At 40.7% G+C, this 27,650-nt stretch overlaps 1 protein-coding gene across 4 annotated transcripts in view; it reads right to left on the bottom strand.

The window, feature by feature from the left end:
• NOL4 (nucleolar protein 4) overlaps positions 1–27,650 on the bottom strand; it is a 200,426-nt gene that overhangs the window by 148,881 nt on the left and 23,895 nt on the right. For all 4 annotated transcript variants that reach the window (XM_054818073.1, XM_054818072.1, XM_054818074.1 and 1 more), the window contains exons 2-5: positions 16,187–16,336; positions 5,543–5,654; positions 4,919–5,031; positions 755–887 (exon numbers count right to left, since the gene is read on the bottom strand). In XM_054818073.1, the coding sequence (XP_054674048.1) occupies positions 755–887; positions 4,919–5,031; positions 5,543–5,654; positions 16,187–16,336 (508 nt within the window). The remainder of the gene's footprint in view (positions 1–754; positions 888–4,918; positions 5,032–5,542; positions 5,655–16,186; positions 16,337–27,650) is intronic.

Below are 27,650 nucleotides of genomic sequence, written 5' to 3'. Positions count from 1 at the left end.
TAATAGCGATAGAATAGACCTGCATTTTGGGGGTTGCGCATTCGTGTGCCACCCATGAGCCACTGTCACAGTCTGTAATGGACAGGCTCTGTGTGACCTCCGTACCCAAGGAGAAAGTTCATTCCAAACCAGGCCCATCTAGCTCGTTCTGAGATCAAAGAGTTCACATCTACGCATCTTCTATGCAAAGTAAAACTTCTATCTCTTTTACCGACGAATTAGCTTTGTGTTATAACTGACCTACAAATAATTAACATTCAGATTTACAATGCTGCTCATTCTGCTTTACCTTCTTTTACCTACATTTCCCTGTTGGAGTTTGTCTTTTTCATTCTTTCTTCTGAATATCACATCCCAATTCCTAGCTCTCAACCAACCATGCTTCTGTCACAGCCCTCTCCCTCATTTCAACCAGTAAAAACAACTTTCTCAGCCTTCTGGGTTGCCTCAGAAAAGTTTGAGTTTCATTTCCTTTAATGCCTGTGCATGGTCACACTACATATATAAAAATAGTAAAATAATAATCCTTAACATATAGTGGTCTAAGCACTCACCTGTTGCCTAAGCAACAAATAAATTAACCTGCAAAAGACCCAACTTCATCTTCTTCACGCTGAGACATAGGGAACATACATTTCAAATTACCTAATGAAACACACTATGAAGAAAAGGACACAGCAGGTACTAAATGAAGGCACAGAATGGGAAAAAGACAAGGCAATACCGCATTTTCTGTATGAAACGAGAGCCTTACCATCCTGCTGGCCCTGGAGGTTCTGAGGACTTTGCATTCTCTCTTCCAGATTCGAGCTGAGGTCAGAGTTCACAGCGGACATCCTAGTTGAGTCACTCATATCAAACTCATCACTTTCTATAGAGCTTTCATCCTGCAAATGGAAAGTTTCAGGGACATGTCAGAAAACATCATGCACTGTTCACGTTACGTGTGCAATTCACTCATTCCCGTTCCTTTCACCCACACCTGGTGTGGAGTGTAATCATGCTCAATCTTTGTGTATATAAGCAAACAAGCAGAGCACATAAAGAAGAGCAAGGAAAACACAGCGTCTATGCGATATGATAATCTGACAAATGCAATTTGTTCAACTCTGACGATACTCCATTGCCATACTCCATTACCTCACTCGTAATTGTTTCCATACTTTTTTGCAAAAGAGGGCTAATAACTAGAGACTCCACACCAAGTCCTCATTATTCAAATTTTGCAGAGGAGAGCTCTCCACATTCCCTGCCTGAATCATCTACCTTTCCCAAGCCAGGTCAGTAACCCCATGATGACCACTCACACTAAGATATTTCTGAATGGCAACTTGACCTAATACGAATCCACAAGCAAATTCCTTTGACCTGATGTCACCCTTACACTGCTACTGTGTTTAAAGAAGTGCCTATTAAAATGATAAAGCTTATAAAAGTTCTGAGCATGCTCAAACAACAGTCAATGGCAAACCTAAGTAATATAATCGTATGAGAATCACTTCAAATTTATTCTGCCTCATACATCTTTAATATCATTTATCCATCAAGTGTAATTACAGAGTCTCTACTAGGGATGATAGCAGAGGGCAAAAAGAAAAAGTCCTGATAAAATATTTTTCCCCAATTGTAAAAACAAAACAGTTTTGGACCTAGTCCAGCAACCGTTCACTTGTTTATCATATTTAACTTTAGTTTTTTCAGTCCCACTGAAGTTCATGCGTGCACTCATGGATTAAAAATTAAGCATCCACAAGTCTTGCTCTGTAAGATGCTGAGGTAACACGCAAACCCATGGTGATATATTTTCAGAAACAACTTTTCTCAGATAATAACTCCTGTTATGAAGAAAAGCCATTTAAAGAACATACAGAAAAATAAGGCAGATAACTTTGCATCTCCTGGATATTAGTTTAAAATACTTTTCCAATTAACGTATGCATTTTTTAAAATAAAAACAGAACTTTAACTGACAGGATTCCGACTGTTTTTTCTGGGTTGCTCACCAGAAGTGACTTAGAAAAATAGCAATCTTTAGAAAATGATTTACTGTGTATTTGTTGTGAACTGATTTCTACAGATGCCAATACAGCTGCTTTCTTCTTTCTGAGCACTTGGCCCTTAAATCAATTTCTCTCCTGGATCTCAGTGATGTTTCCAGCTCGCATGGGTGTTTCTCTTGTTTTTGGAAGAGAAGTTCCCTGCAGTCACGACTCTCGTTGAATGGGGAGGAGGTGCTGCCGAATGCCATTCAGGAGTGAGGGTGGGACAACACGCAAGGCGATGCCGTTCTGCGCTGTCTCACCAAGACAATGACAAATAATGAAACAAACACACCTTGTTCTCAAAGTTTTGTAAAAAACTGACGGGAAGAATGAGGGCTTCTCTAGCGGGCACCTGTCTGCTTTGCCCAGCTAAGGCGGGAGCACCCCAGTTACAGCAGCCGCAAATACGGGAGCACTGCCCTCACGCAAGAACCGTGGTCCCCGCTAGCCTCCTGCCCCAGACAGATGTGGCCGAGGCACGTGCCAAGCTGGTTCTGAGCTTCAGGGAAACGGCACACTGCTTGTTCAAAGAGCAAGATCAGAATACAAACTCCCCCAGACCTTCTGGAAGGCTGTGTCTCTGTTAAGACACAGTGGTATTTCTTACTGAATCCTGCAGGAACCGGCAAGCAGCAGCTTACGTTTTCCAATTCTGAGGTTAGGCAAACTGCGTGGGCTCCCAGGAAAGACGCTCTGGCTATCCAACACTTGCATAGGTATAAAACAACACGCACGGGCAGCCTGTGTTTGTCTACGGCACTCTGCGGAACATCTCCACCTCACTCCCCAAACTGTGTAAACATTTATCTGAATCTGCGTGGACACGCAGGCACGGGGAGAGAAGCTGGGAGCCACTGGCATCTGCGCACCGGTTGCAGCACAGCTGTAAATTCCCACACAGCGATGAGTTCTCCTTTTAGATGAAGCCTGTTTCCCTTTCATCGATGGCCGCAGCTTAAAAATGATGAATTGAGGATGAGAGAATTAGGAGGCTTTCAGTCACTGTGCCAGCTAGTTGTGGGATCCAAGTTTACTCCTGTCTCAATTCCACCCCCTCCACAACAATACAGATATGATTGATGAAACCTTGGAAACAGAGCCTTCCTACAAACCCAAGCATGTTTTTTAAGTGCATGAAACAGTTTAAATGTATGCATCAGAAATCTTGCTGCTTTGTACTACAACATTTTCACTGTCGTTTTGTTCTCAGTGCAACAAATGTACAACCTGGAGAAAAAAGAAATTCTTAGCAAAACTCTGCTTTGAGAAAAGATAAAAAGATTATTTTGAGAACTTTCCTTGTGCCCACTCTGCCCTGGCAAAGACATTATTACTAAAACCTATGAAAAATTACTTTTCTCTTCATAAATCCAGTGCTGCAGACATTTCATAGGCAGTAAGGTTAGAACTGCAAAACCGAGCTGGGCAGGGAGATACAGAGCAATGGTGCTTCCTGCTGCCACCCTATCGGTTCCACTGCTTCATCTAGATGAAAAACTGCTTTAACAAAAATTTCAGGCATCAGATCAGAAAGGCTACACCAAAACATTCAAGCTGCAGAAGCACTGTGGCAGGTGGCCCTGATCCAGCATGAGTGCTTGTGGGAGGAGTAATTCTCAAAGGGAGGAAGTGGAAAAACCAAGGAGTCCTTTAACTCCTAAGGCTACTGCAGGGATAAAGCCTCTCCTCTCCTGCTGCTTGAAACCCTGCTGCCAGATCCCTGAAAAGGGGCAGAACGCAGAGGGTTCTCGATAGGAGGGAAAGATGACCAGGCTGTGTTTGTGCATGAAGAACTCGGAGTTGGGGATGTCTCCCCACACCCTCCACAATTAAGAAAAAGGCAAAAGCGAAACAAGGATCCTGATATTTCTATAAGAGTGATGAAATCCCTGTTCTATGGGGTGTTGAATAATTCATAAATCTCCACCAATAGCCCATATATCTACTTATTATGAAATGAAATCTGGCTGACTCCACAGAAGTCAGGAGTCCGTCAGGGTCTTTGACCTAATCCAGCTGCTAAGGTTGGTTTTGAAGGTTTTTCTTTATTAAAAAATATCTTGTAGTCAGGCAGAAGGACACAGCATGCAGAACTGCTTTTTGGCTGGCACGTAGCTGGGCTTCTAACTATTTGGCAGCTCAAATGGTAAATGAACACACTTCTAGCAAAATGAGTTTATTACAAATAATTTGGTAGGTGCCATCCAATTGATGAAGCATTTCTTAAGATCTGGAAAATCCCTGAATAAATCACAGAAAGAAAATAATTTTTGAGAAGAAACAAATACAATTCAACTCCAATTCTCTCTGAAGAAGCTTGATTCTCAGTCTACTTCTCTTCCTTTTTTTCTTTTCTGTCTTTTTTATTCAAAGTTTCAAAAGTAACTCCCACTCTTATTTATCAAGCTTCTTGCCTTAAAGATTTCAACTGATGTTGCCAGGGCTTCCATCTATCACACTATAATGTGTTGCATCCTGGCCGCTAACCTTGAGAACACCATGGCATTCATTTCAGCTGTTGATGGTAATGCTTTCTAGAAGTCGACAATGAAAGTCACTGCTGAGCACAGCACTGAGTCTGGGGTGAGCATGCTGCCCCCGTTACCCCTTCCGCTGGTCCAGACAGTAAAAGGGCACCTTCAGGTAATTTGAAGCAGTAGAGCATATTACCCCCAACCATGGAAGGGTGTTAAGTCATGACCTTTTCTCTCAACCTGATTACTTGCAAACAGCCCCAGTTTGGTTTCAGACTCACTATTTTAGCAATGAAATTATAAAGATGGGATCGACAATCATCTTCAGTTCAGTTTCCTGGCTACCACAAAGACAAGTACCAAACACAGGAGAACAGAAAAACAAAAGATATCAGGTTTTACCTCATCTTGCTGTGAATTTAGTAGCTGCAGCTTCATGTGTTTCATATAAGCCATAGTAATTGGCATGTTGTAATCAATCATACTGGTCACCAAAGTTGGAGGTTTTCCATTATCTGCAATAAAAATATTTATTATGCATTATATGTTAATTGTGGAGGCTACTTCAGCCTACTCCCCAGTCAAAGTCAGACAGTTATGTCATTTAGTTCTAACTTTGGCATTTGCAATCGCTTGTAGGCTGTACAGATGGAAGTCTCCTGAAGAAAAACGAAAATCAAGTTCCAGCTCTGCAAAGTGATGAGTTCTTCTACCCTAAATGACTACAGCACATGCATCCTACCTATTCCTTATGTTTAAGCCCCCATATAAACATTTCCACAGCAAAATAAATTATTTCCTCCAGATAAAACCATCTTTCTATTGAGGGCGCATCTGGTATTACGCTCCATCCTTAAGTGAAAGCAGAAGATTCACTACCTTCCAACTTAAGCAAATGAGATGATCTGACTTATTGAACTGTTCCAGTCTACCAAATTTTTATGAACCCTCACTTAAGCTAGCAAAATATAAATGGGTATTAAGAATAAAATGACTTTACATCCCAGTATTTGACACTAAAACTACCTTTATGATCCGCTCCATCTGGGTTTAAATGCATTCTTTTCTGGCACTCTGAGCAGCTCATTAGAAATCGTGTCACCGCTTCTCTCGGTAGGAAGGCATAGGTCTCTGAAATCTGAAATGAGTAACAAAATATAGGTGTTATTATATAAGCTGATTGAACATGATTTAACAGAACTGATCATTATATTTCCAAATAAGGCATATTATCTTATAATGCCAGGAAGCACAATGAAAGCATGTTCTGCATACTATGTAGGCTTCCAAGAAACATCTATCCAGTCTGCCTACCTAGCCTCTAATGGCTAATAGCAGTCGACACTGAACAAAATTTCACTTATATCAAAAGGGGGTTTGTTTTCTGTTTACAGTTTTTTTCAAATTCCTTTCAGCAGAAAGATTCATACATAACAGACTCCCACTGAGGGATGTTTTTAGTAAGAGTTGAAAAGCAATCTTTTTCTTATAACCAATACCAAAAAAAAAAAAAAAGTGCTTGGCTTATGTGCTCTATTTATTTTTCTTGTAACAATAAGCAGACAGATACAGGACTTGGTGTATTAGCAGCAATGACAATCTCCTTGCTATTTTAACTTCGTATTTGAATGTTTTGTGAAAATATTCTTGGAAAGCTTGTGATTTAATACTATGGAGCAAATATGTTATTTTTACTAATAGTTATAGAATTTGGGAATCGCTTGATTTTAAAGACTCTGCTTTACCTGGAGATACTTTGAAACAACAGATTTTGGTTGTTTCTTCATTTCAACATTATCTTTCTTTCCAATTATATACTCACAAGTAGGCATCAGAGGGAACTATTTTTATTCTTCTTTGAAAGGGGAGAGGGGGATGTAGTTATTGCTCTTTTTAAAGATTGTTTTCCCCCCACCCTCAAGGGTGCATATATCTTTATAGACATTTTGCCTTGCTGGAAAGGAGCTGGAGGTTGGTGCCAAGCTGAAAATGAGCCAACAGCATACTCTCTGACCACAGATAAAGTACATCTCAAACTGGCTACATTAAGTGTATGGCCAGCAGATCAAGAAAAATTATTATCTCTCCCTACTCCGTGCTGCTAAGACAGCAGCTGGAACAATGTGCCCGGGTTGCCCCTCCACAGTTCAAGAAGGATGCTGAGAAGCAGGAGAGGGCTCTGCGGCAGGCTACCATGGCAGCTGGAACCTAAAGGAAGCCTTGAAGGAAAGGTTGAAGGAGCTGGATTTGTTTCACATAGGTTATGAGGCAGAGAGAGATCTAATTGCAGCCCATCACTGCATGACGGGGAGTTAAAAACCTGTGGAGAGAAACTCTTCAGAGGGTATAACCAGGGACAACAGCCACCAACTGTGGCTTGGGATGTTCAAACTGGACATCAGCAGAAACTTCTCACTAAGAGGCCACTGCACTGGAGCAGATTTACCAGACAGGTGGAAGAATCTCCAAACTTGGACATTTTCAAGACATTACAATGCAAAGCCATGGCTTTTCTGTGATCCATTATATATGTCGATGTATATACACTGAACAGTGAAAGTGTTGTAAGGAATCTCTAGCCTTTCTTTTCCCAACTACAGTGGTTGTCTTGCAGTGGAGATAATCCTTAAAGAAAGACAAAGTCCCAGCAAGAGATTATTAAAAGAGCCAACTGATACCTGCTTCTATTCCCTTATTGTAAAACCTACAGCGGGATTTGATTTCCTGTCAAGTACTATGTTGATGCAAGTCTCTGCAGGGAGTGCAGAAGGATAGAGGTAGGGTGTATGAAAGTGTGGATACAGAAAGGACAAGATAACTTTCTTTAACTGGATGTAAATGGGATTACTTAGTGTGAAATCACTTGTGCTCCTCAGAAGGGTGCTAAGAAGAGGAGGAACGGCCAGTTTGAACTCTCTTACACTCTTCTCCTTGGCTCGTCACCTACTTAACCTGTGTTGAAATTACATTTCCTAAAACTCCACGGACCAAATTTATCGGTGACAGTATTTTGGAAAATAGGTGGAGTTTAAATTAGTGTTTGTTGATATGACATGAGTCATGGAAATACATGGGAATGATGCACTGTAAAATAAGAACGCAAAATATACCATCCTGTTTATGGTATTGTTGTTTAGGCTGTTTATTGTTGTTGTTTTCTTATATAACAGAAATCTTATTTGGTGGGGAGGGGGGGGAGAAGGGGATTCATATAAAAGCAAAATTTGTTCTGTGATGAAAATTGGCAAAGATTTTCTCTGGGCCTGAAACAATTTATCTGAAAATGAAGGCACTAAAGGAAGCCACTTTTAAATGGGAGATCCTACCAAAAAGTATTTTCAGATTATTTTTCCTGTTTTTAATACCACAGAACAGATGTTTATTTACCTTTCTAAATATGAAAACATTGGTTATACTCATGCTTTATGGAAGGACTTTTAAAAGGACTTAAAATCAGCTAGAATTTAGCATTAAGAAAATTGGTAAGTGCATATACGCAGCAACTTCTCTCTCATAACAGTTAACACATTTAGCACTGTATTGAAATTAATGGAGCTTACCCATGGATTCATTAGTTGCCTGCATTTGATAGGAATGCTCCGTTTATTCTAATCAAGCATCTCTGTCAAAATTCCAGCTCTGCTCAAACAAGACGAAACTCCTCCATGGGAAGCAAGTGAGCTAAGGCCCAGATTTGATAGGTATGCTCCACTGACTACAAGGGAACCGGGTTTTATAACTAAATTTGTCCACATAGCAGATGCTTGTGTCTCCAGCCTCCCACTGCAACACAGTTTTAAGGATGCCCTTCCCTAAATAACACCAGTTTTCACCAACTTCCTCCCCTGTTTACTTTGTAATTTGAATCAATCACTTACATTCCAAGACTTCAGCCTGTATAAATTGGCCTAACGCAATAGGTATGACGTTAAGAGATATGTAGAGGACATAACCCACAGCTTTCCTTATTCTCGCTGCTTGAATATAGACAAAACGCTCTTTCCAATTTTCAGTGCCAGAAAGCTTACAAAAAAAACCCCCAACCCAAACCTCGTGTCCCCAACAGTGCAGACTCCTGTTTGCCGTTCTCATGGAAGAAGGGCACGTCTACTTTATAAGATGCAGACAGCCACCCGCTCGCTCCGGCCATGCTCCGAACCAGCTGGCTTAGCACCAGCTGTAGCTGGGAAGCTCTCTAACCAAATTAGCACAAGGCCGAACACAAAATCCTCTATATTTCACCTCTCAGTAGAGTTTACCTTGTGCACAAGGTTGGGCTGATGTAGTTCATGGAGCTGGCTTGAACGTATTTCAGAGCACAACCTGGAGGCCTACGACACTTTCTAAGTAACTATACAGAAATACCTTAGACAGTGGTCTGACTCCATCAGGAAAATTTGTTTCTGTCCTCTATTCTATCTGAAAGAAAGCAATCATGACTCAGTCCTCATTGATGCTGTATATTCTCACCACCTTCAGCAGCCCTGCTCCTAGCTCTCATCTCAAGGCCATTAGCTGACAAAAAATATAGCTAGACCATCTCATTCAGTGATGTGCTGCAATAAAAGAATATTTTTTTATTGCAATTCCACACAAAAACCCCAAACACACACACTTTTACATTTTAGGAAAAAAATAAGTCAGAAAAGCGAATTGAAGTGGGGGATATTGCATTATTTATGTCCACACACAATGCAGACTGGAATATTTTTGTCATGACTTACAGGAAACCGCTCATGCACATGCCTGTACCAATCAAAGAACAATCAGTGCTGGTTGACCATATTGATAAAATTACTTGGATCGCTTTAAAAAAATTATAAGTATACTTTTTTCAAATATGAAGCTTTAGAAGTATCCTTATGGGATTCCTTATTCCTACTAGTAGTTTTATTGTATTAGTATATCTTCTGTTGCTTGTAGAAACGTGTTATCTTGTATCTATCTGGATGTATTCTGTATCACAGACAAATTGGAAAATAAGCAGATTCTAGCAGGTTGGTGTTTAGGTATTGTGTACTAGGTATAGCTCTTAGAGTTGAATGGTTTTTTAGATTGTAAAGGAAAAAATATATAAAGAAGAAACTAGACATCTGGAGCATTAAGCAAAGAGTGCAAAAATCACACAGGGTTTGTTTTAGCCTCAAAAGTTACAGGATAAGAAGCCAACATTTCCTAACAATAGTCCACGTGCACCTACACATATTTTGTTTTACCTCTGAACTCAGAGGAAACTAAAAAGAGTTGAGTTCAGTAGCTTCAGAGTCAAAACTTTTATGATCTTATTTCACTGTTCACAAAAAGTCTATGATATAATAAGATTTTGACATATATCAACCCATCCAAAACATCGCCCAACAACGAAGGACTTCTAGACCTATAACTGACCTACATGCTGTTTACTGGATCCCATGAACAGCACAACTACTACAAGGCAAGTAATCCAGTACCTGAGTATGTAATGTGATTTACATTGCAGCTAAAAGTGATGCGTGCCCTAATTGTCTATGAGAAGCGCATTGCATTCCTATTGCATCACTGCAGGCAGAGAAAACAGGCAAAGTCTCCTTTATGGTCTCCAATATTCAGATGATTTAAGTGCAGGATGTTGCGATGATGTAGCTTTCAGAGCTACATTTTTATTTGGAAAATTAGCAAGCTCTAAACTGAAAGGCAGATTTTAGGACACATATGGCAGAGCAAGAAAGACAAGTGTGAGGAGAGGGAGTGAAATTTTGCAAGTGAACCTATTAACCCCTAAAGAATTAACATGGAGGATGTATGTGTAGTCTGGAAGATACAATGTGTCAGAATAGATTTTGTGTGTGTGTGTGTGTGTGTTTTTTTAATTAAGGAGGGTAAGTGGGGGGGAGCACGATCCAAAGAAGACTTCCAAGAGTAGAGAGACAGAGACAGGGAGAGAGAGTGAAGATGGTAATCTGTCCTGGGCCCACAGCCATCAAACCAGGTGGCAGAAATTGGTTTCTTGATGACAGGAGGGCAAGCCAGCCAAGGAAAGTCCTCTCCTTTCCTCAGCAAGAGGTCAGAATAGAAGGCTGACATAGGAAAGCAGATATATTACTGCTGGGAGTTTTATCAAGAGCTCGCTACCCTGCTATACTGGGGAAAATGCTGTTCCCTCTCGCGCTAAACTTGCACTTCACAGCTCCCTTCCCTCCCTGCGTAACAGAAGCCGCTTTCTGTGAGGGAAGCGATGGGGAACACCTGCTAGCGGGACCGCTGCCAGGACACTCAGCACTCGCCCTTTGCGAAGAAGCCAGAACAAGTCCGTAGGGTAAAAGTGCGCGGGGCTTGGCCGTTCCGCCGTGCACACAGGAACAGCACGACTGCAAGGATTTAAGCGTGTTAAGGTCCTGCACAAATCTCATATTCTGCCGCTTCCCCGAGGACAAGGTCTGCCCTGGATGGAACCAGCCAGGCCCTAAACCTGCTTTAGCCCTGTTCGATCAGGGAAGTTGTACTGGAAGGAGACGATGTTATTTCACAGTGCGACCCATCAAAAAACATGTTGCCTGTGATGCTCAGAGGGGACTCGCAAGCACATTCCTGTTTTGGGAGGGGAAAAGAGTCACACCATGTTTCATAATCTGAGGAAGGTTTTTCTTAGGGTAACAGGAAAGAGGGATGCTACTCAACAGCCTGATCCCAAACCAAGAAACATTTATTACTGCAACAGCTGGATGAAGCACAGAACCCCAGATATTGCCCCACACCTAATAGACTTCTGTTATGCCTCAGATGTTATATATTTATGTAGTACCTATCTGATCAGAGTCTTGCCTCAGGCTACTTTCCCTTGACACATCAATATCTCCCCCATGTTTTACAAGCCTGTTTCTCTTCCAGCTCATCAGCCCAGTGCTCTTTTTTCATTCATGGGTTGGGAGTTTTATTAACTGACCCATTTCTCCTGCTCAGACATCACAACCCTCACTCACAACTCAAGTTCACTGTTGTAACGTTTCAAGGCTTTGCACGGTGGCTACGCAGGCTCAACAGGCAGATATTACATCATCCTTCACAGGTAAAAATATTCAAGTAGAATATGCACATAGAATTTAAAGTGCTTAAGATGGCTACGAGACTTACACAAACAGCTCTTGGGTAGATGATGCACTTAGTTATGGGAAACTTTGTCCAGATACAGTATACGAAGGTGAGGCACTTACTCTATTGTTTAAACGAATGAAAATCTAACATCTTTTTTAAGAATATTAAAGAAAGTAAAGAAAATAAAATCTATTCTGAAATACAGGGCTTGATCACTAAAACTGGCCTACCTGTACCCATAGCTGGGCCTGAGAGGAGACAGAGATGTTTTCCATCTTCAGTCTCGTCACAGACCATTTGAGTTTCTTGAAAAATATAATAAGGCTATTTTTTTTCCTGGTTTGCACTGAATCACAAAGAGTTGTCCTAACAGCTTGAGCCTGTTGCATGATGCTGCTACTGTAGCCACAACTTTTCCCAGTTACTCCCACCTCTGATATACCCCTCAGCACTCGAATTTAAATTTCAGAATCAGCTGAATAGTTTAAGTCAAGAAACGCAGCTCTACAAAGGCACAGAACGCCCGCTATGCACTCTTTGCACGCTTTTCCCAATACACCAGACAGATTCTTTTCCTGAACACTTCTCTGCTGTGCGTCCCCGTCTCCTCTTTGACACCGCGGTTCTCCTTTCAGGGTGGGATGCCTATACAAAAGTAAGTCCTTCAGGACAGAGAGGGAAAAGCACTATCCCAAAGCAACGCAGCTCCTCTAGGACACTGAGCTGTAGCAGCGAGTGCTAGCAGAGTCACCCCGACAAGGATCCTTGGTACTTTCTCCCGCCCGCTTACCCAATTCCTTGCATCAGCACGTTTCACCCCACCTCCTATGGAGCCCGGCAGAGGACCCAGGGAAAAAGCAGGGGGAGCAGGGACCTGTTTGGGCACCGCGGCTTTCCTTGGCACCAAGGAACGTGCTCTTTTCACCTTCCGCACCTTCCTAGTCACCTGTGCCCCTGCTGAGCAACCGCCTTGGCCGGGACTTGTGTCACACATCCTGCCTTTGTGAGGGAATTATCTCCCGGTTTTCCCTGTTTGTAAACGACCCTGGGAACCGGGGAACTAGCTGAGATTACAAACATGGTATTAAGTATTCCATCAGTCTGGCATACTCCAGATATGACTTAAAGTTCTTGGTTTCATTCTATATATAAGCCAGGTCTTTTTTTTTGCTGGTGTAGGTCTACCTACAGTTATGCTGGCAAGGAACACAGGCCATCAATCTGATATTGTATACAAGTCGGGCACTTGAAATGAGCACAAAACCTGTCAGTTAAATGGGAAGCTCACTCTTTTTTGCGTATTTTGAAGGTTACTCTTCAACATCATCTCTATAGACTTTGCACGATTCCCTTCTCATTTGTCAGTGTGCAGAGAAGAAGCAAATGGGACCTTATTCTAAACTTAAATATTGAAGCACAGGTGCTTTTCTAATTAACCTATAGAGTTTGTGTCAAGAAATCTTAAAGTTTGAGTTTGGTACATAGCTGCCCCAATTAAAATATAAAGGCTCCCTTCCAATACACTGCTCTTTCAGAGATACTGAGCATCACATCCTATTTATCTTCCTGTGTAGCACTGCTGTAGGAAATCCCACAGAAATCAGTTGTAAAAATGCCATTCATTTCCACACATTTAACATAAACTGTGCAGTCAGTGCAGATTACAGATTCACTAATTGAGTTTGTAAACTGTTCTGAACATGCTTTCAGAGAGACGCACTGGTGTATTTTAGCACTTCAGAGTCTGGGATAATGCCATCAAAAATTAAAAAGACTCTACCTATTCCAAATCTGTTACTCTATATAAATGTGAACAGTAGTTAATTAAGTCACCTTTGACAATTTGATTACCCTTCTAATCATGCTTGAGTGCTATTCAAAATTTTGAGTGGAGCAGGTTCACTACTGAAAATAGAGACTCACACATATATAAGCAAATTAATTACCTGAAATCAATATGTTGCAACTCTTAGGGCTGTGCCATTAAGTTTTTAGAAATACTCAGGTTCTGAAAATCCATGACAATATTTATGAACTTCAGAAGTTTAGCAATTTTGTACCAAAATTGTGGTGGTTTTCTCCCTGTCATTTCTCTGTTAAAATGTTTCGGTTATCCAGCCAGAAAGCAGAAGCAATGTGATCATCACATGCCAGGAATTATGAATAAAAAATAGCAGTTGTAGCATACAGTTTGTGTTTCCTTCCTGTAAAAATTCTTCACTCAAACTATTTGGTGAATACTCATGCATGATAAATACATTCACAGATCTCAAGGATGATTCACTTTTGACATGCAAATAAAGAAACAAGACTAAATTAATCTTGTTCCCAATTCACTTAATAAAATTAAACCCTACCAAAGTATTTCAGTTTGATTTATAAAGCTTTTAGGCTATAGTGTTTTGGGAGACGCTACCTCTTTCCTCCTGCAGTGCCACAGAAGAGATAGGCACTGCGTGGCTGGCTGGAACAGACCAACACTACATTTTCATGTACAGGTCCAGTAAAGGAGCATGCATTTGCCCAGTTAGTCTGGTACAGTTAGAAGCATGTTTACTTAACCTAATTCTCATGTTGAGATAGAGAGCAAGAGTTGATATTAGTCTGTTCCGGAGTCTTTTTTCCTTTTTTTAATCTATGGCAGTCTTTAAAAGTTACGTATGTGAATCTTGTCCTTGGGAAATACGACTCAATGCCCTCAATAAACTAATACGCAATGAAATGAATGCACAAATATTGCAGACTCTGGTAATGACACAAACTTACATTTGGGCATCCTTATCCTCTGCTCATAATGACGTAATAAGCTCAGGTCTCATTTGCAATAAAAGTTGGCATCAAGTGAAACTACTGGGTAGGCTATTGAATCTGCACAATTAGTTCTCCTCACAGAAGATACACTAGTTGTCTTTCATGCTGTTCACAATAAACAAATTTCTTATTTGACCTGGAATCATGGGATTCTTATGGTAGTAAATATTATACTTGGCATGTATTTGTAGGATGATGACTTGAAGTATTGTATTTATAGTTGGCAGTATTCCTTATGCTTGTATATTATTCTTCGAAGTTTGTGACCTATACCTTTGAACAGCTTACTGAAGTAAAACAAAATAGGAAGAGAAAGGTAAATGAAAATATTACTTTTCTAATGCTTTCTAAAAGAGAAGATATCAAGTATCAAAATGGCTGATGTGACAGATGAAAATTAATTTAGGTAGTTTGTGTTTGTTCGCCCTGGAATAACGCTCCAAGCCTTACAAAAGCACACCCAGATGATTGATATCTTCCTTCATATAGCTATCTTAAGGTCAATACCGCTGGGAACAAATTATAAGAAATTTTGCCAAGAGCTTATCCCACAACAAACCATCTGAAATAGCCTATAAATAAAATAACTGTGAGGGGATTCATAGATACATAGTAAAGATTGATATATACCTGAAAAAAAAAGTAATGGAAAAATAGCTATTTCTTACGGCTAAAACTGAAGATATGGGTATCAGAAACCTGCAGTTCCCCCACATTTTGGTGACCTCTGATGAAAAACGGCTGACACGACTGCAGGTTGTTTTTATGGTGAAGAACATTGTGTTCAGGGTGACAGGTCACCTCAGGGCCCTGTGCACAGTCCCCCACCGGCCCCGGCCCGCTGGGGCCATGCGGAGAGGTGCCTCGGACGCCCTGCATCCTGGGCGGGGCTGTGGGACAGGTCCTGGCTGGGAGCCCTGCCCGGCCGCCCTGGGGGAGCCCCCAGTGCTTCAGCAGCTGGAAACAGCTGGGCAGGTGGATCAGGATCAACTGCTGAGCATGCCTAGCACTATCACAGCCCTGCGCATGGAAGTTGGGCCATCCAAATCCAGGCAAGCGCACACATTTTAAGCACCTTGGGAAAGTGCAGTAGATGTTTCATTAGTTCTCTGTAAGAAAAGAAAGTGTTGTATTTGTGCCACAAACTGCAAAAGCAATTTATAGCTATTTTAAGAGGGTGGCTGAACTGGTTAGGTCGAGCAACAATATGCAATTAAAAATCTTAGAAATAATCATTTCTCTCTACTCAGCCACTTTATGCAGATGTGAGAGCTGCCCTCTCACTACTTCTCTCATTGTACCTAGCAGCTTTCCGGCCTTTTGAATCTAAGATATTTACAAGTTTTCATACCGTTAAACCATTAAGTGTCCTTAGTCTGCAGCGATAAACTATAAGGCAACTTCATTCATATCCTGATGTACAGCACCTCATTTAGCAAAGTTGTGGCAATACCTTCTAAGTCTTATTTAAGACTTCATCCATTTAATAACAATGAATCCAGAGTTATTAGAGAAATTGTCAAACCATTATAGAAAGAATAAATTCTCTGCTTGTACCAATGAGAAAATCTCTATTGAATTCAATGGATCTGGCCTTTATTACACAGAAGATGTTTTTTCTAAACTGTTTTCAGGCATTATTGAAAGACCTCTGAAATAAATTTGATGGTGAGGGTCACAATACTGATCCAGTTGGAAAAAACACAAATCACATGCCACGTGACTGAGCCCAAATAATTGACGCTTTTAGAGACTGATGTTCACTTTTAGTTGGTTTTTTTTACTTACTGCTTTATACGTTCTCTTTTGTCCAGCATGTTTTCTGATTTGTTCTCCATTAGGCCCAGTTTCAACATGCATGGAATAGATAATGTCAAAGAAATCTTCTACGACGGCTACCCGCCGTAAAGACAGCTTCTCATCTACACCTACTCCATCCTGAAAAGAAAAAAAAGAGAAAAGAAAAAGTAAGGAGGATGGGATGAATAGATAAATTATGATAAACATGGGACATGTTCTCCTTTTTTAGCAGGGAGTTAAAGACCCTTCCACTGAGATCTGAAGGTCACCCACCCTGTGAATGACAGAAACAGTATTGTAGGAAAGCTGTATGCTCAGAACGATCATATAGACCCTCGCGAGCAGTCGTTTTGCCAAGCCAGGGCATTTGGTCCCTTGATAGAAAGAGATTTATTTAAAAAATGAAACAAAAAGTATCCATGCTTCTTTCTCCAAATGCACAAACAAGATTCAAAGGCAGAAGCAGTCCCAAACACGTGGCACAGAAATGCATTATGCGGCTGTTAATAAGAACACAAGAGCTCTTTTATCCTCTCGTTCCCCTCCCAGTAAATCTGTACCTAGCATTTCATAAAGGTATTTAATAAAAGGTTTTAATTCACAGGTGACAGAGCTGACTGTAATTATGAATACAAAGGAAGTTGTTACAAACAATTTACCCCTGCAAAACCTGCTTGAAAATATACTACAGGAAGACATATCACAATATGAGGAAAAGAAAGGGATGTTTTTAAAATCTGTGAATTTTGCACACAGATGTCTGGCTGGAACAAGTGACAGAAAAGTGAGGACACCTACCATCTGATTTTCAAAAGTGATAGTGCCATGGTAGCTGAAGACTTCTAAACAGAAACAGTCCCCAGTGTCTCTGAAATTAATCAGTGCAGTTCAGTTCCCACCTTTTAAATAGGACCATCCATATGAGGGGTTTTTTGTTTTACAGTTGTCTATGGATTCAATTCTAATGAAGGGGCAGGAACTGGGACTCTTGTTTTTCCAAAGCAGGCATCTATCAAGCAGGCTGTGTTTTGTAATACAACATAAGTATATGAAGAATAAAACAAGAATGGCCAATTCACTTGTACTCCAACACAGTATTTGAATTTACACCTCTGGAGGCAGCAGTGTCACCTAACCTGCAATGTGTATTTTAAGCAATAAGGGTGCTCCAAACTTAACGCATTTGATAATACCATTGCTGCTGCTGTAATTCATGCCACAACAAAACTTATTTACATTGACCCTTTTGTGACAAAACACATACAATTATTGCTGCAGTGACCAAATAAAGACAAAAGATGAGAAATGAAAAGGCATTAATTATGTATGACTCCCAGTTGAAGTCCCCCTGCTCATAACTTCTTGCTAACCCATTCCAGTAAGTTTGGTGGATGTGGACAAACATGATGTATTTTTCCCACTGCCCCTATTTTTATTCCAGCCCACTTACTTTTACTTTTCATAGAGATCATGGAAAGAACCCAAATAATCCCAATGGCTCCAAAGAACCCCCCAGGGTGACACAGAGGAGCCCTGACACATTCCAAGTAGTGATGGAGAAAATGTCAGTGCCTTTATAGCATAATTTTCTAAAAGTGCATGACTCCAAATGGTATCAGGTTAGGAGGTGGTGATACGCTACCAGCCACACAAGTTTTGTCCTGTCCTGCTCCAGTACGCCCAACCTTCTTCAGAGAGGTCCCTGTCCAAAGCTACGTGATCCCTTCCATTTGCACAGCAGGTTGTGCTCTTTATTCCCGGGAGACAGCTGGACCAGAGCAGAAATCCCGCACGTGCGTGATGAGAGGACTGCCATAGCGCTGGTGGAAGTGACTGTGTTGGGGATTCAGGGTGGAGGAAGATGAGGAATTTGCAGTGCAGTCTCCACCACAGGTTAAAGCCTCAGAGAGGTCAGCTGGGAACAGTTGCTCTGAGAAGGCGTTGAGGCTCCTATCCCATGAACAGTCCCTAAAATTTCACTAACCATCAGCTCAGAAATTTTGTGGCATCATGACAGGTTCTGGTATCAGCATCATTAAGAATTTACTTGGTATTGCCCACCACTATTGCCCGCTATTAAAAAAAAAAAAACAAACCTTTAGAGATGGGCCCAACATAAAGTCCAGATCTTAGCAGCTTTAATCTTTAGGGGAATTCACATGTGAGCTCTGTAGGGGTTGCCCATCTTCAATCATTATTTTCTCACTGCCCAAATGGCACGGTAGGATCCCTAATGATTTCAAACACTCTTATTATGACGACAGTGTTATCTCACACTGCTCTCCGAACACTCAGAAGTTTATAGTGTTGATTAACTGATAAAGATTTAATCTGTTTATTACTAATGAGTTTTGTTTTAGGAAATTTCCTACGGGGAAGCTCTCTATCTAATTAAAGAGAAATGCATTACAACAATATTAATTTAAAACCTGAGATGCCACCTCAGCAGAGCTGACACATGCGAACATTAGGAAGACATTCAAAGAAGAAACTCAGAAATGAAACTCATTTTGCTGCTTTTGGCAGCCATAGTGTGCAGTGCTCTTTTTTGATGGTCCTCCTACCTCTCTCCCTGGACACTGACACCCAAAGGTAGGGAGGCATGATGTGGGTGTGTTCTTAAAGCTGCGTTTCTCCATCCAGTTGAATAAAACAGTAAGCATTGCTATTACTTCTAAAAATACAAGGAAGTAAAACTCTCTGTCATGCCTCTTAATTGAAGTGCCAGGAAATGTATACAAACTTTCCAAATCTTGTCAGTCAAAAAAGAAAAAAATGGTTTACACAGAGTGGAAATTGCTTCAGGAGAAGACAGCGCTATTATTTAACATCTGTACTTGTAACTTCATCATAACTTTATCTGGTGGGACCTGGACATGACTAGGTCAGGCTTCATTCTGCTTGGTGCTGTAAGGTAGACCTTGTTTCAGAAAGCCTGCAGCGCTGCAGTAGGTGCTGAGCTGCTCTAAGCTGTTCGGTCCATCTGGCAACATGCAATGCTGTGCAGAGACATAAGCCTTTAGCTGCAGAAGCAATACACCAGATGAGTAACTTGAATAAGGTAGCTACTCACTGAGATTTTTGATATCCCAATACTGACATACCAGCAAGTAAAAAGCTGGGCAAGCGATGCAACACCAAATCTCCATTTAAACCATTACGTCTCTGAAGTGGACGCAGTTCTATCAGGCTTTCCTGCCATATCTCATTACAGTACACTTTTATCCTGAAATTGCTATTTGATAAAGGCATTAATAAAGCAGCTCTACTTTAGAAGCTGGCTTTGGGTAAAAATTTTCACAGTGCCTACGGGGACATTGTTTTAGCCTCAACTAAGGCTAAAAAGAGACGAATGAGGAAATACATGATAATGCTATTCAGATGTCTGAAAGGCTATGAAATGTCCACAAGGGACAGGACAAGTAATAGGTTTAAACCACAGCATGGGAGATTTACATGAGACATTGGGAAAAACTTACTACTGATGTGGATAGTCAAGTACAGTAATAGTTTGCCTGGGGAGACTATGAGATGTCTGTCACAGGAGGATTTTGAGACCAGGTTAGGCAAATATCTGTCAGGGACAGTTTGAGTAAATCCTGTCTTGGATAGACTAGATATTAATTGAGTTCCTTCTTGATAATTCTATGACTGAGAAGCTTAAATGCCACTTTCAGAATGACTTCGGTACTAACAACTCTGGAATAGCAAGGGGGATATTTATAAATCACTGAGGTATTTTTAGGACTTTCACTTGTCATGGCAAGAGTCCAAGCCCCACTTTCAAAAATGACTTAGGAACGGAAGCCTCACTGAACGTTTCACTTAGACTCTTAAATCTTTGAGGCCGAGTTGCACCCCACTTGTTCCAGCCATCACAGAGGTATGTCCCTATCCTAAACCAGTTGTTTCAGACTCCTCTCTGACCAGCAGCGTGACACGCACTGCCAAAATACAATTCATCCTTATAGTTGCTGGAATGGTTTCAATCTCTACCAGTGAGAAGTTATGTAATTTTACTCTTTGCATTGCAGGGATTCCTGTTTACTCTTGGTTTTATGTTTATTCAGTGATATTCCTATGTTCTTAGGATACCAATAAATAGATGTTTCTTTTCATTTTCAGCCCCAAAAATTCCATTTGCACTCTGAGATCAAAGTTTTCTGCTTGTTTGTTTTTAGATATCTACATAAAGAATAGATTTCTGGACAGAAGTGACTTTTTCAGAGCGTTGTGCACCTCTCAGAAAGTGCTAAGGATCCCTTTGAACAAGGATGCTTGAGCAGAGAGTCAGTCTCTTTTATTGAGGTGGAACCTCCAGGGCTAGTGGGAGTGAAAAAGGGGAAAAAAAGTTTGCCAGTGAAGTGAACAGATAAAACTCTAAGTCAAGACAGCAAAAAGATCTATTAAATTAAAGGCTGTCATTTTTATAGTTACGTTGCAGAGGAAAAAAAAATTTAATGCAAGCCTTTAAAATTAAAGCTACTGAAACAAAAGTGCTTGCAGTTCCTTGCTTGAGAAAACCTACACCATCTCGTGTTGAAACTTCTTGGGGGAAATAGGTCTCATAAAACACCCTCTTGATTTGTGAATAAATATAACTATCAGCATCTTTACAGTGTTTGAAAAATATTCCTATAAACACATGATAGACTGAAATAGAAAATAAAAGTAAAACCATGGTTGGCGGTTTTATAGAAAATGTTCAGGTCTATAAAAATCTCTCTTGTAAAAGCATCAGAGCCAGAAACACCTACAAAACATCAGGATGTAGATGGACATAACAATGAACCTAAATATTTCATTACATAACATAAATCACATACAAATGCAAGACTGCTTTGAATGCAGAAATACGATGCGTAACATTTTTCTGATATACACCAGTTCAGACGACAGCAGAGTTAAAACGCATTTGTGTCCCCACACCTCTGCTGACCAGCATCGCCTTTTGCAGTCTAGAAGATGCATTTCCACTGGATGGGAAGCAGTGTCTTTTGCTGACTGAAACGTTGTGCTCTGAACAACCTATTTCCTTACAAAAAGTTCTGCACATAAACCCCCACCTTGTTAGCTTATATGTAAGGACCTCCTGACATGGTTGTATGTAGGTGTTTTACTCCCTTTGGATTCAACACTGGAAAATTTTGTATTGTAAATGTTAGGAGTGGTAGTTCTTGTATAACATGAGTCTTATATACTTGTCTGCAGAAATCAGTTAAAATAAATTATCAGACTGAAAATCCCCTTATCCATTATTTCCTTTATCTGCTTGCTCAGTAACAGTAAAAATATTAATATTTAAAAAGAGGGATGACCACTTCAGAATGTCTCTTACTCCCATAGAAATGAAAAAAATCTAGTTTCATCAGGGCACTGATTTGCATTCCCAGGTTATTAGTATATCCATTTGAATATCTAACTCTTTCCTGTCAGCTCAGTATAAATCCACAACAGATCAAAAGTTCTTAGTATTTGATAGCTATTATTAAGCAGCCTAAAAATAAATAAATTGATCATTTCTATCCAGTTCCTAATGGAAAGTCTCTATAACAGCAAAAGGGGTATTTATTATTTAAAATTTATTGTTTCTGTTACTCATTATATGATCTGTTTGAACAGCAAATCTCATCTTTTACCAGCAGATGGAGACAGGAAAAATCAGAGTTATATTAAGGCAGATACACACCAGAACCATTTCCAGCTGACAAGTCCTCTCTCTGGAACCTTTAGAGCAACAAACCCTACAAAGGCGAAACACTGAGCTGGGATACGGCAGCAACGAGTCAAACTAATTGTGGAAATAGATCATGAAAATAAAGAGAATCAAGTGAAATAAAATGGCAAATTAATATGCCATTTGAGATGAGAGACTAAAACTAAACAGCAGAAACAAAGTTTGGGGATTTTATGAAAGCTGTAGGTGTGTCCTCTGACTGTCTTGATGGGGGAGCTCAAGAGACCCAGTAAAGATAAGAGAGATCAAATCAATACTGAGCAGAAGTCCCTTTCTCCGTTATCTCTTGGACCAGTCCAGATAATGGGACAGCACCAAAGCAAAATCTCTGTCCACAAATAAGGGGTGAATGCTGACTGCCATATACATCTAAAAGATCTCACCTAAAAGGAGTATCCTACTGAGTGAGACCATCATCTGGTGTGAATCCCTAGCTCTATTAAATTAAGCTCCTGCGATTAGAGATAATGGGTTATGAAACCCAACTTGCCAAACTGCAAAGGGAAGGTCTGTCACCTTTCTCTCCTGGAAGTGTAGTAAAATGGGCCTGGAAATCATTTCATGACAGATGATGTACCTTCAGAGGCCCCTTTGGCATGAACAGGGTAATAACTTGGCCAGTGGTCTCTGAGATAAATATTTAAAGCTCTTTCCGTATTGGAGAAGGGCAGAAACTTTTCTTTCTCATCTTTCTTCAGAAGTGTGGATGGATAGGCAGACCTATCATCATCAGTGTTAGCGCAGGAGAAGAGTTTAGAAATGAAATGTGGAACATGTCTACGGACTCTCGTGTCTCCTACTGAAAATAAGCATGGATATGGGAGGCAAGAGGCAATTTCAAAAAGCCGCCTCGAGATCAAATGCACCCAGAGCCCTGAAGGAATGGCAAGAGAAGACCCCAGTGAGAAGCACGGGACAGGCAGAGCCCTGGCTGCAGATTACTCTTTGTAGTTAAGAGTTACTTCTTAACTCAGGTCTGAATACTGTTTTCACTCAGCACACTAACACCTGATTTTTATTTTTTTTTTTCCTTAGGTGTTTAAACATTTACACGACCATTCTGAACAAAAACGGGTCACAAGACAGGCCACATTTTACTATTTGTGAAGTCTGTTGCTGCAGGCTAACCAAACACCATGAGCTGTATCCGTGTCAGCAAGCGGGGCAGCACAGGAGCCGCAGATCTGTAGAGCAAAGCAGTTGATGCCAAGATGCTGACTGAAGACCGTGCATACTTCAGGCTACCTCAAACCTGGTTCCCTGCACTGGACACCTGCTTCTGTTTGCAACCCAGTAGGTGCACGCCTGGAACAAGTGCAGTTTTCTTTTACTGAAAGGAATCCAGTTCCTGCACTGAAAAAAGCCACGAAGCACTGCAGTGTGAAAGAAGCACAGTGAGCACGGTCAGGAGCTTTGTTTCAAAGGCACATTCCTCTTCCAAACAAAAATGCCGCTACAGACGCAGGCATAGCTTCCTTCATAAGACAAGGAGATGGGATTTTTCACACGTGCGCACTGTGGTGAACATCACCCGAACTGATGAGCAAGATACTTAAATACCTAGCTCAGGGACACACATGGGCCTGGTGTGGCTGGGGAGAGCAGAAGGAAGCTGAACACCTATTCTGACATAGAAACCGTATTTGCCACGTTACTCCCTCTACCTGCCTCCCCCTCCAGAAAATTCTTGCCTATTTAGCCTGTTAAAATGACAGATGATGCTTCCATCGTTAGATGCACAGTATTATTACAGCTGGCCTTTTTTGGTTTGGTTTGGGGTTTTTTTGTCAGAGAAAGCAAATTAATGCTGTATTCTGTCTATAAAAGCATGTCGAGTTGGTGTATTTAATATAGGAACAATTAACCCAAGCATTAAACACATCATATTCAGTGAAAAGTATGGGACGATTCCAATTAAACCAAAGTTAGAAGTGGACGGAGCGAGAGGAAGACCATGTATAAAATCTGTGGGGAGATGGCAGTTTGCACTTCAAAAGTGAACAATTTTGGTCAATTTCTAACACCAAAAAACCCAAATTAATTCAGCAAATTGCAATTTTTTTGTGATTAATTTGAACTTAACTATAATTTACCAATGAATTCTTCATTTTAAAAATCATCTAGACAATAATTTCTGATCTTAGGCCACTTCTGAACAGTTTGTTCAAAAGTCTGTATTTTAAAAGATAAGCACTATAATTATTTCCTTTTTTTTTTATAATCAGCTTGTATTATTTCCTGTTCCCTGAAGGATGCTGTCTCTTCTAGTGGGTTAGCTTTCTATTAGAAATAATGAAGTTTTGAGTCTGCTGTCTATTTTTTTGAAAATATTCACTAAAGTTCTGGAAATCTCCAGCACACTTCACTTGCCCACTTCAAACTCACTGTTTGATAAGCAGCTGAGAGCCAACAGACCTAGCAAGGAGACTAAGGATAACCAAACAGAGGAGGAGTGTAACATAGCCAAATTTAATTGAAGTTTTTGTTTCAGCTCACATTCATGATCAAAGTTTTAATGTGTTTATTCCTTCTCGATGACTCGGTAGAGGATTCATCTAGGTATGAGGAACTTTTACCAGAATTTTCTGTAACGGTATGAATTCTAAGCAATTGCAATTTTTAAGCTTAAAAAACTGCCAAGACTTCCATTCTACCATGAAACAGGATGAAAGTGTGTTAAAATTCACCCCGTTAAAGTAACATGTTATTCTTTTACTGAAAGTAAAACTGAGCATAGAGGTAAGTACTAGGATAGTTATAAAATAAGATCTCTCCTAAGAGACACCAAAAAAAGGTTCAAAGAAGTGATTCTGAACCTGGTGGTAATCTTTCTGTGTACAGAATTCTTCAGTTGTTCAAAAAATTGTAAATACACCACCAGGCTAAGCCAAAAAATAGGATGACAACTCAGTGAAGCACAAGTGACCAGTACAAATACTGAAATTACATTCCCTTTAAACACTTTTTCATGTCTTTCTACTCTTCATACATGTTATCTGCTCTTTATATCTGCCAAGCTGTAAACAGTTACTCCAGGACTTTTCCAGAGAAGACTGCAGAGCCAAGCTAAATGCTGAGCAGGGGAACTGCCTTTCCGGTCTCATGGGTGAGCGGGAAGGGTCAGCTACTCCTGGTGAGTGTTTTGAAGGGAAGGGACTTCAGCTCCCCGCTCTGACAGTTCAGCACACTGTACATTAATTTCCATGAAACTTTGTTTCTAAAAGTTCCTAGCAATGACAATACATACAAAACTTTGTTTGACTTTCACCTCACAATAGACAGGTTTTTGTATCTATACAGCATTTTTGGCGAGCATGAAAAGATTTGCTTTTCCCAAATATGGGATTTACCAGGATAAAACAACTAATCCTCTTCAAATATTTTTGACTGTAGGGGATTTTAAAATGAATGGGTACGGATCCTAGAGTGGATGTTTGGTATGTTTTGAGTTTTTTCCTTTTTTCCTAAATTATAATATCTGCTATTGTCATCAGTTCAGCAAAAAGAAATGGGAAAGCTACTAACTAAATGTTAACTATTATAAACATTCCTGTCCAAAAATGAACAGCTACACAATTATATTTTAAAGTGTGCTATACTCTACAGGTATTCAAGCACTACAGGAATGCAATGTAGATCTATAATGCCACCTTTTTTCCGACTGATGAAATGCAACTACTGTACGCCAAAAGTAACCTAACATTGCCGTGAAGCTTAAAGAATGAGAACCCCTTACCCCAAAGTGCTGCCTGTGAAAATAAATGTGTATTTTTAAATTAAATTCCAAATACCCATAAGCCTCTGATGCAAGGGTGTTCGTACAGGGAGCTTTTTTTAATAAATAATGTGAAATGCAAGTGCCAAGAGTTACATACTGCAATCAGGTGCCAAGAGGATACCACACCACAGATCAACACAATTCAGTGACAAAACTAAAAAAAATAATAAATTGCTTCAAAATCCCAGTTAATTGGCAAAATACTTCAAAAAGTCAGGGGAACAGGACAGATCGGAAGACTGCTAATGGGATATAGTGGTTTTGTGTATAGATCTCTGGGTTAGAGAACTCTCTCTGGGTATAGAACTCCAGCAAGGGCTTTCATCCCTCAAAGTTGCTTCGACCTTCCACCTGCTGTCTACTGGAGGGAGTAGCCCTGGGGTGGCGGGGAGATGAAGTGTGTGACTTAATCTCTCCCATCGCTTCACTTGCTTATGTGAAATGAGTTCACAGTCTCAGCACAGTTCCCAGGGGACAGCTGTCTCCATCACCAAAACCACTGCTACAACAGACCATTAGGTGCCATTAATCGGTAACCTCATTAGCAACATCAGTAAAGACACTGGGGATCACATTTTAAGCTGCACTGGTGCTGTACAGGCAGCTTATGTAGAGACAGAGGAGAAAACATCAGTGGCTTTGCATCACCCGTACAAAACCTCGGTGCTGATACAACCCAGGCGCTGGCTCAGCAACCTCGCTTGCAAGGCAAAGCGCAGGATAACGACAACGGTCCCCAGCTCCAGGGCCAAAGGGGACAGGAGTCTCCAGGGCACCCCGTGCTCCACGCGTGGCCTGGTTCTCTGACCACATTACCAATACGCTTCCCACACTGGAAGAAAGCTGTTTGCTGCAGAGAGCAAAGAGGTACTTTCCAGACTAAGTATTCTTGGAGTATAAACTAACAGTCTCTCACGGAGGTTCCTTCAGACAGTTCCTTCTGCAAGGGCAGGGATTGCGAAGGGGCTCACTGTAATTGCACAGGTAAGGAATGTTACCTGACCAGGGATACAGGCCACTGGGGACACAGCGGTCAGATTAGTACCAAATCGAATGCACGGCTCTGCGCTTGGCGCACTGACTTCTGCCTGCAGGTGGGTTTAGCCGCAGTGGTGGTACAGCCCTGATGATCTACCAACATAAGCAGGAACTGTACAGGGAATTAGGGTCTGTTCTCAGATGAAGCAACACAGTACCTAGAAAAATCAGGCACAATGTTGGATACACAGTCTCTCTGGCAGATCTGAAATGGAAGCAGCAAATGTCACATCAGATATTGGCACTAAGTTGTCGGTGTAACCTGCAAATGCCATGAACCAAAACCCATGTTCTTCAGGAAAATTCATTATGAGGGGTGCAAGAGTTATCCTTCCAAAAATACATTAGAAAACACAATTTTTTTGATCCTACCTCAGATCTGAGGGAGGGCTTGTGCGCTCAAAAGTATCATCAAACTAAATTAGTTGGTAAATAAAGAATATTGCAGTTTTTTAATTAGTTTTGTTAATATTTTGCGTGTTTGTGCACAGATCAGGTTTTACAAAATGAAATGACCCCAGCAGACTTAAGTGGGGCTCTTTAACAACTTATTTGTTGGCTTTTTCTTTAATTAAATTACATTACCCTAATTCTATTTTTTTTTTCACTCCTACAACAGCACTTTTCTCTCCTGGGTAACCTAGGCAAGAAAAAGGGCCAGATGCAAAAACCTGCGTTTCTCTGAGGAAGCACTGTTGCAGGTAGTCCAATCATAGAATCATTTACACCAATTTTTTCTCCTTTTCTTCTTCCTCCCTTCCCCAATCATAAACGAAGTCCACAGCATGAAGAGGCCAATCCTTGCCAGCAGAATCAAGTTTTGAAACACACGGCTCAACCATATGTTCAGTCCTGACCATCGTGATAGTTAGGAGGCTGACATCTGCAGATGGAGAGTT

This window comes from Grus americana, chromosome 2 (assembly GCF_028858705.1).
Source record: "Grus americana isolate bGruAme1 chromosome 2, bGruAme1.mat, whole genome shotgun sequence".
NCBI lineage: Eukaryota > Metazoa > Chordata > Aves > Gruiformes > Gruidae > Grus > Grus americana.
Note: the sequence above shows the minus strand (reverse complement) of the source record. Positions and strands in the feature narration are given on the sequence as shown.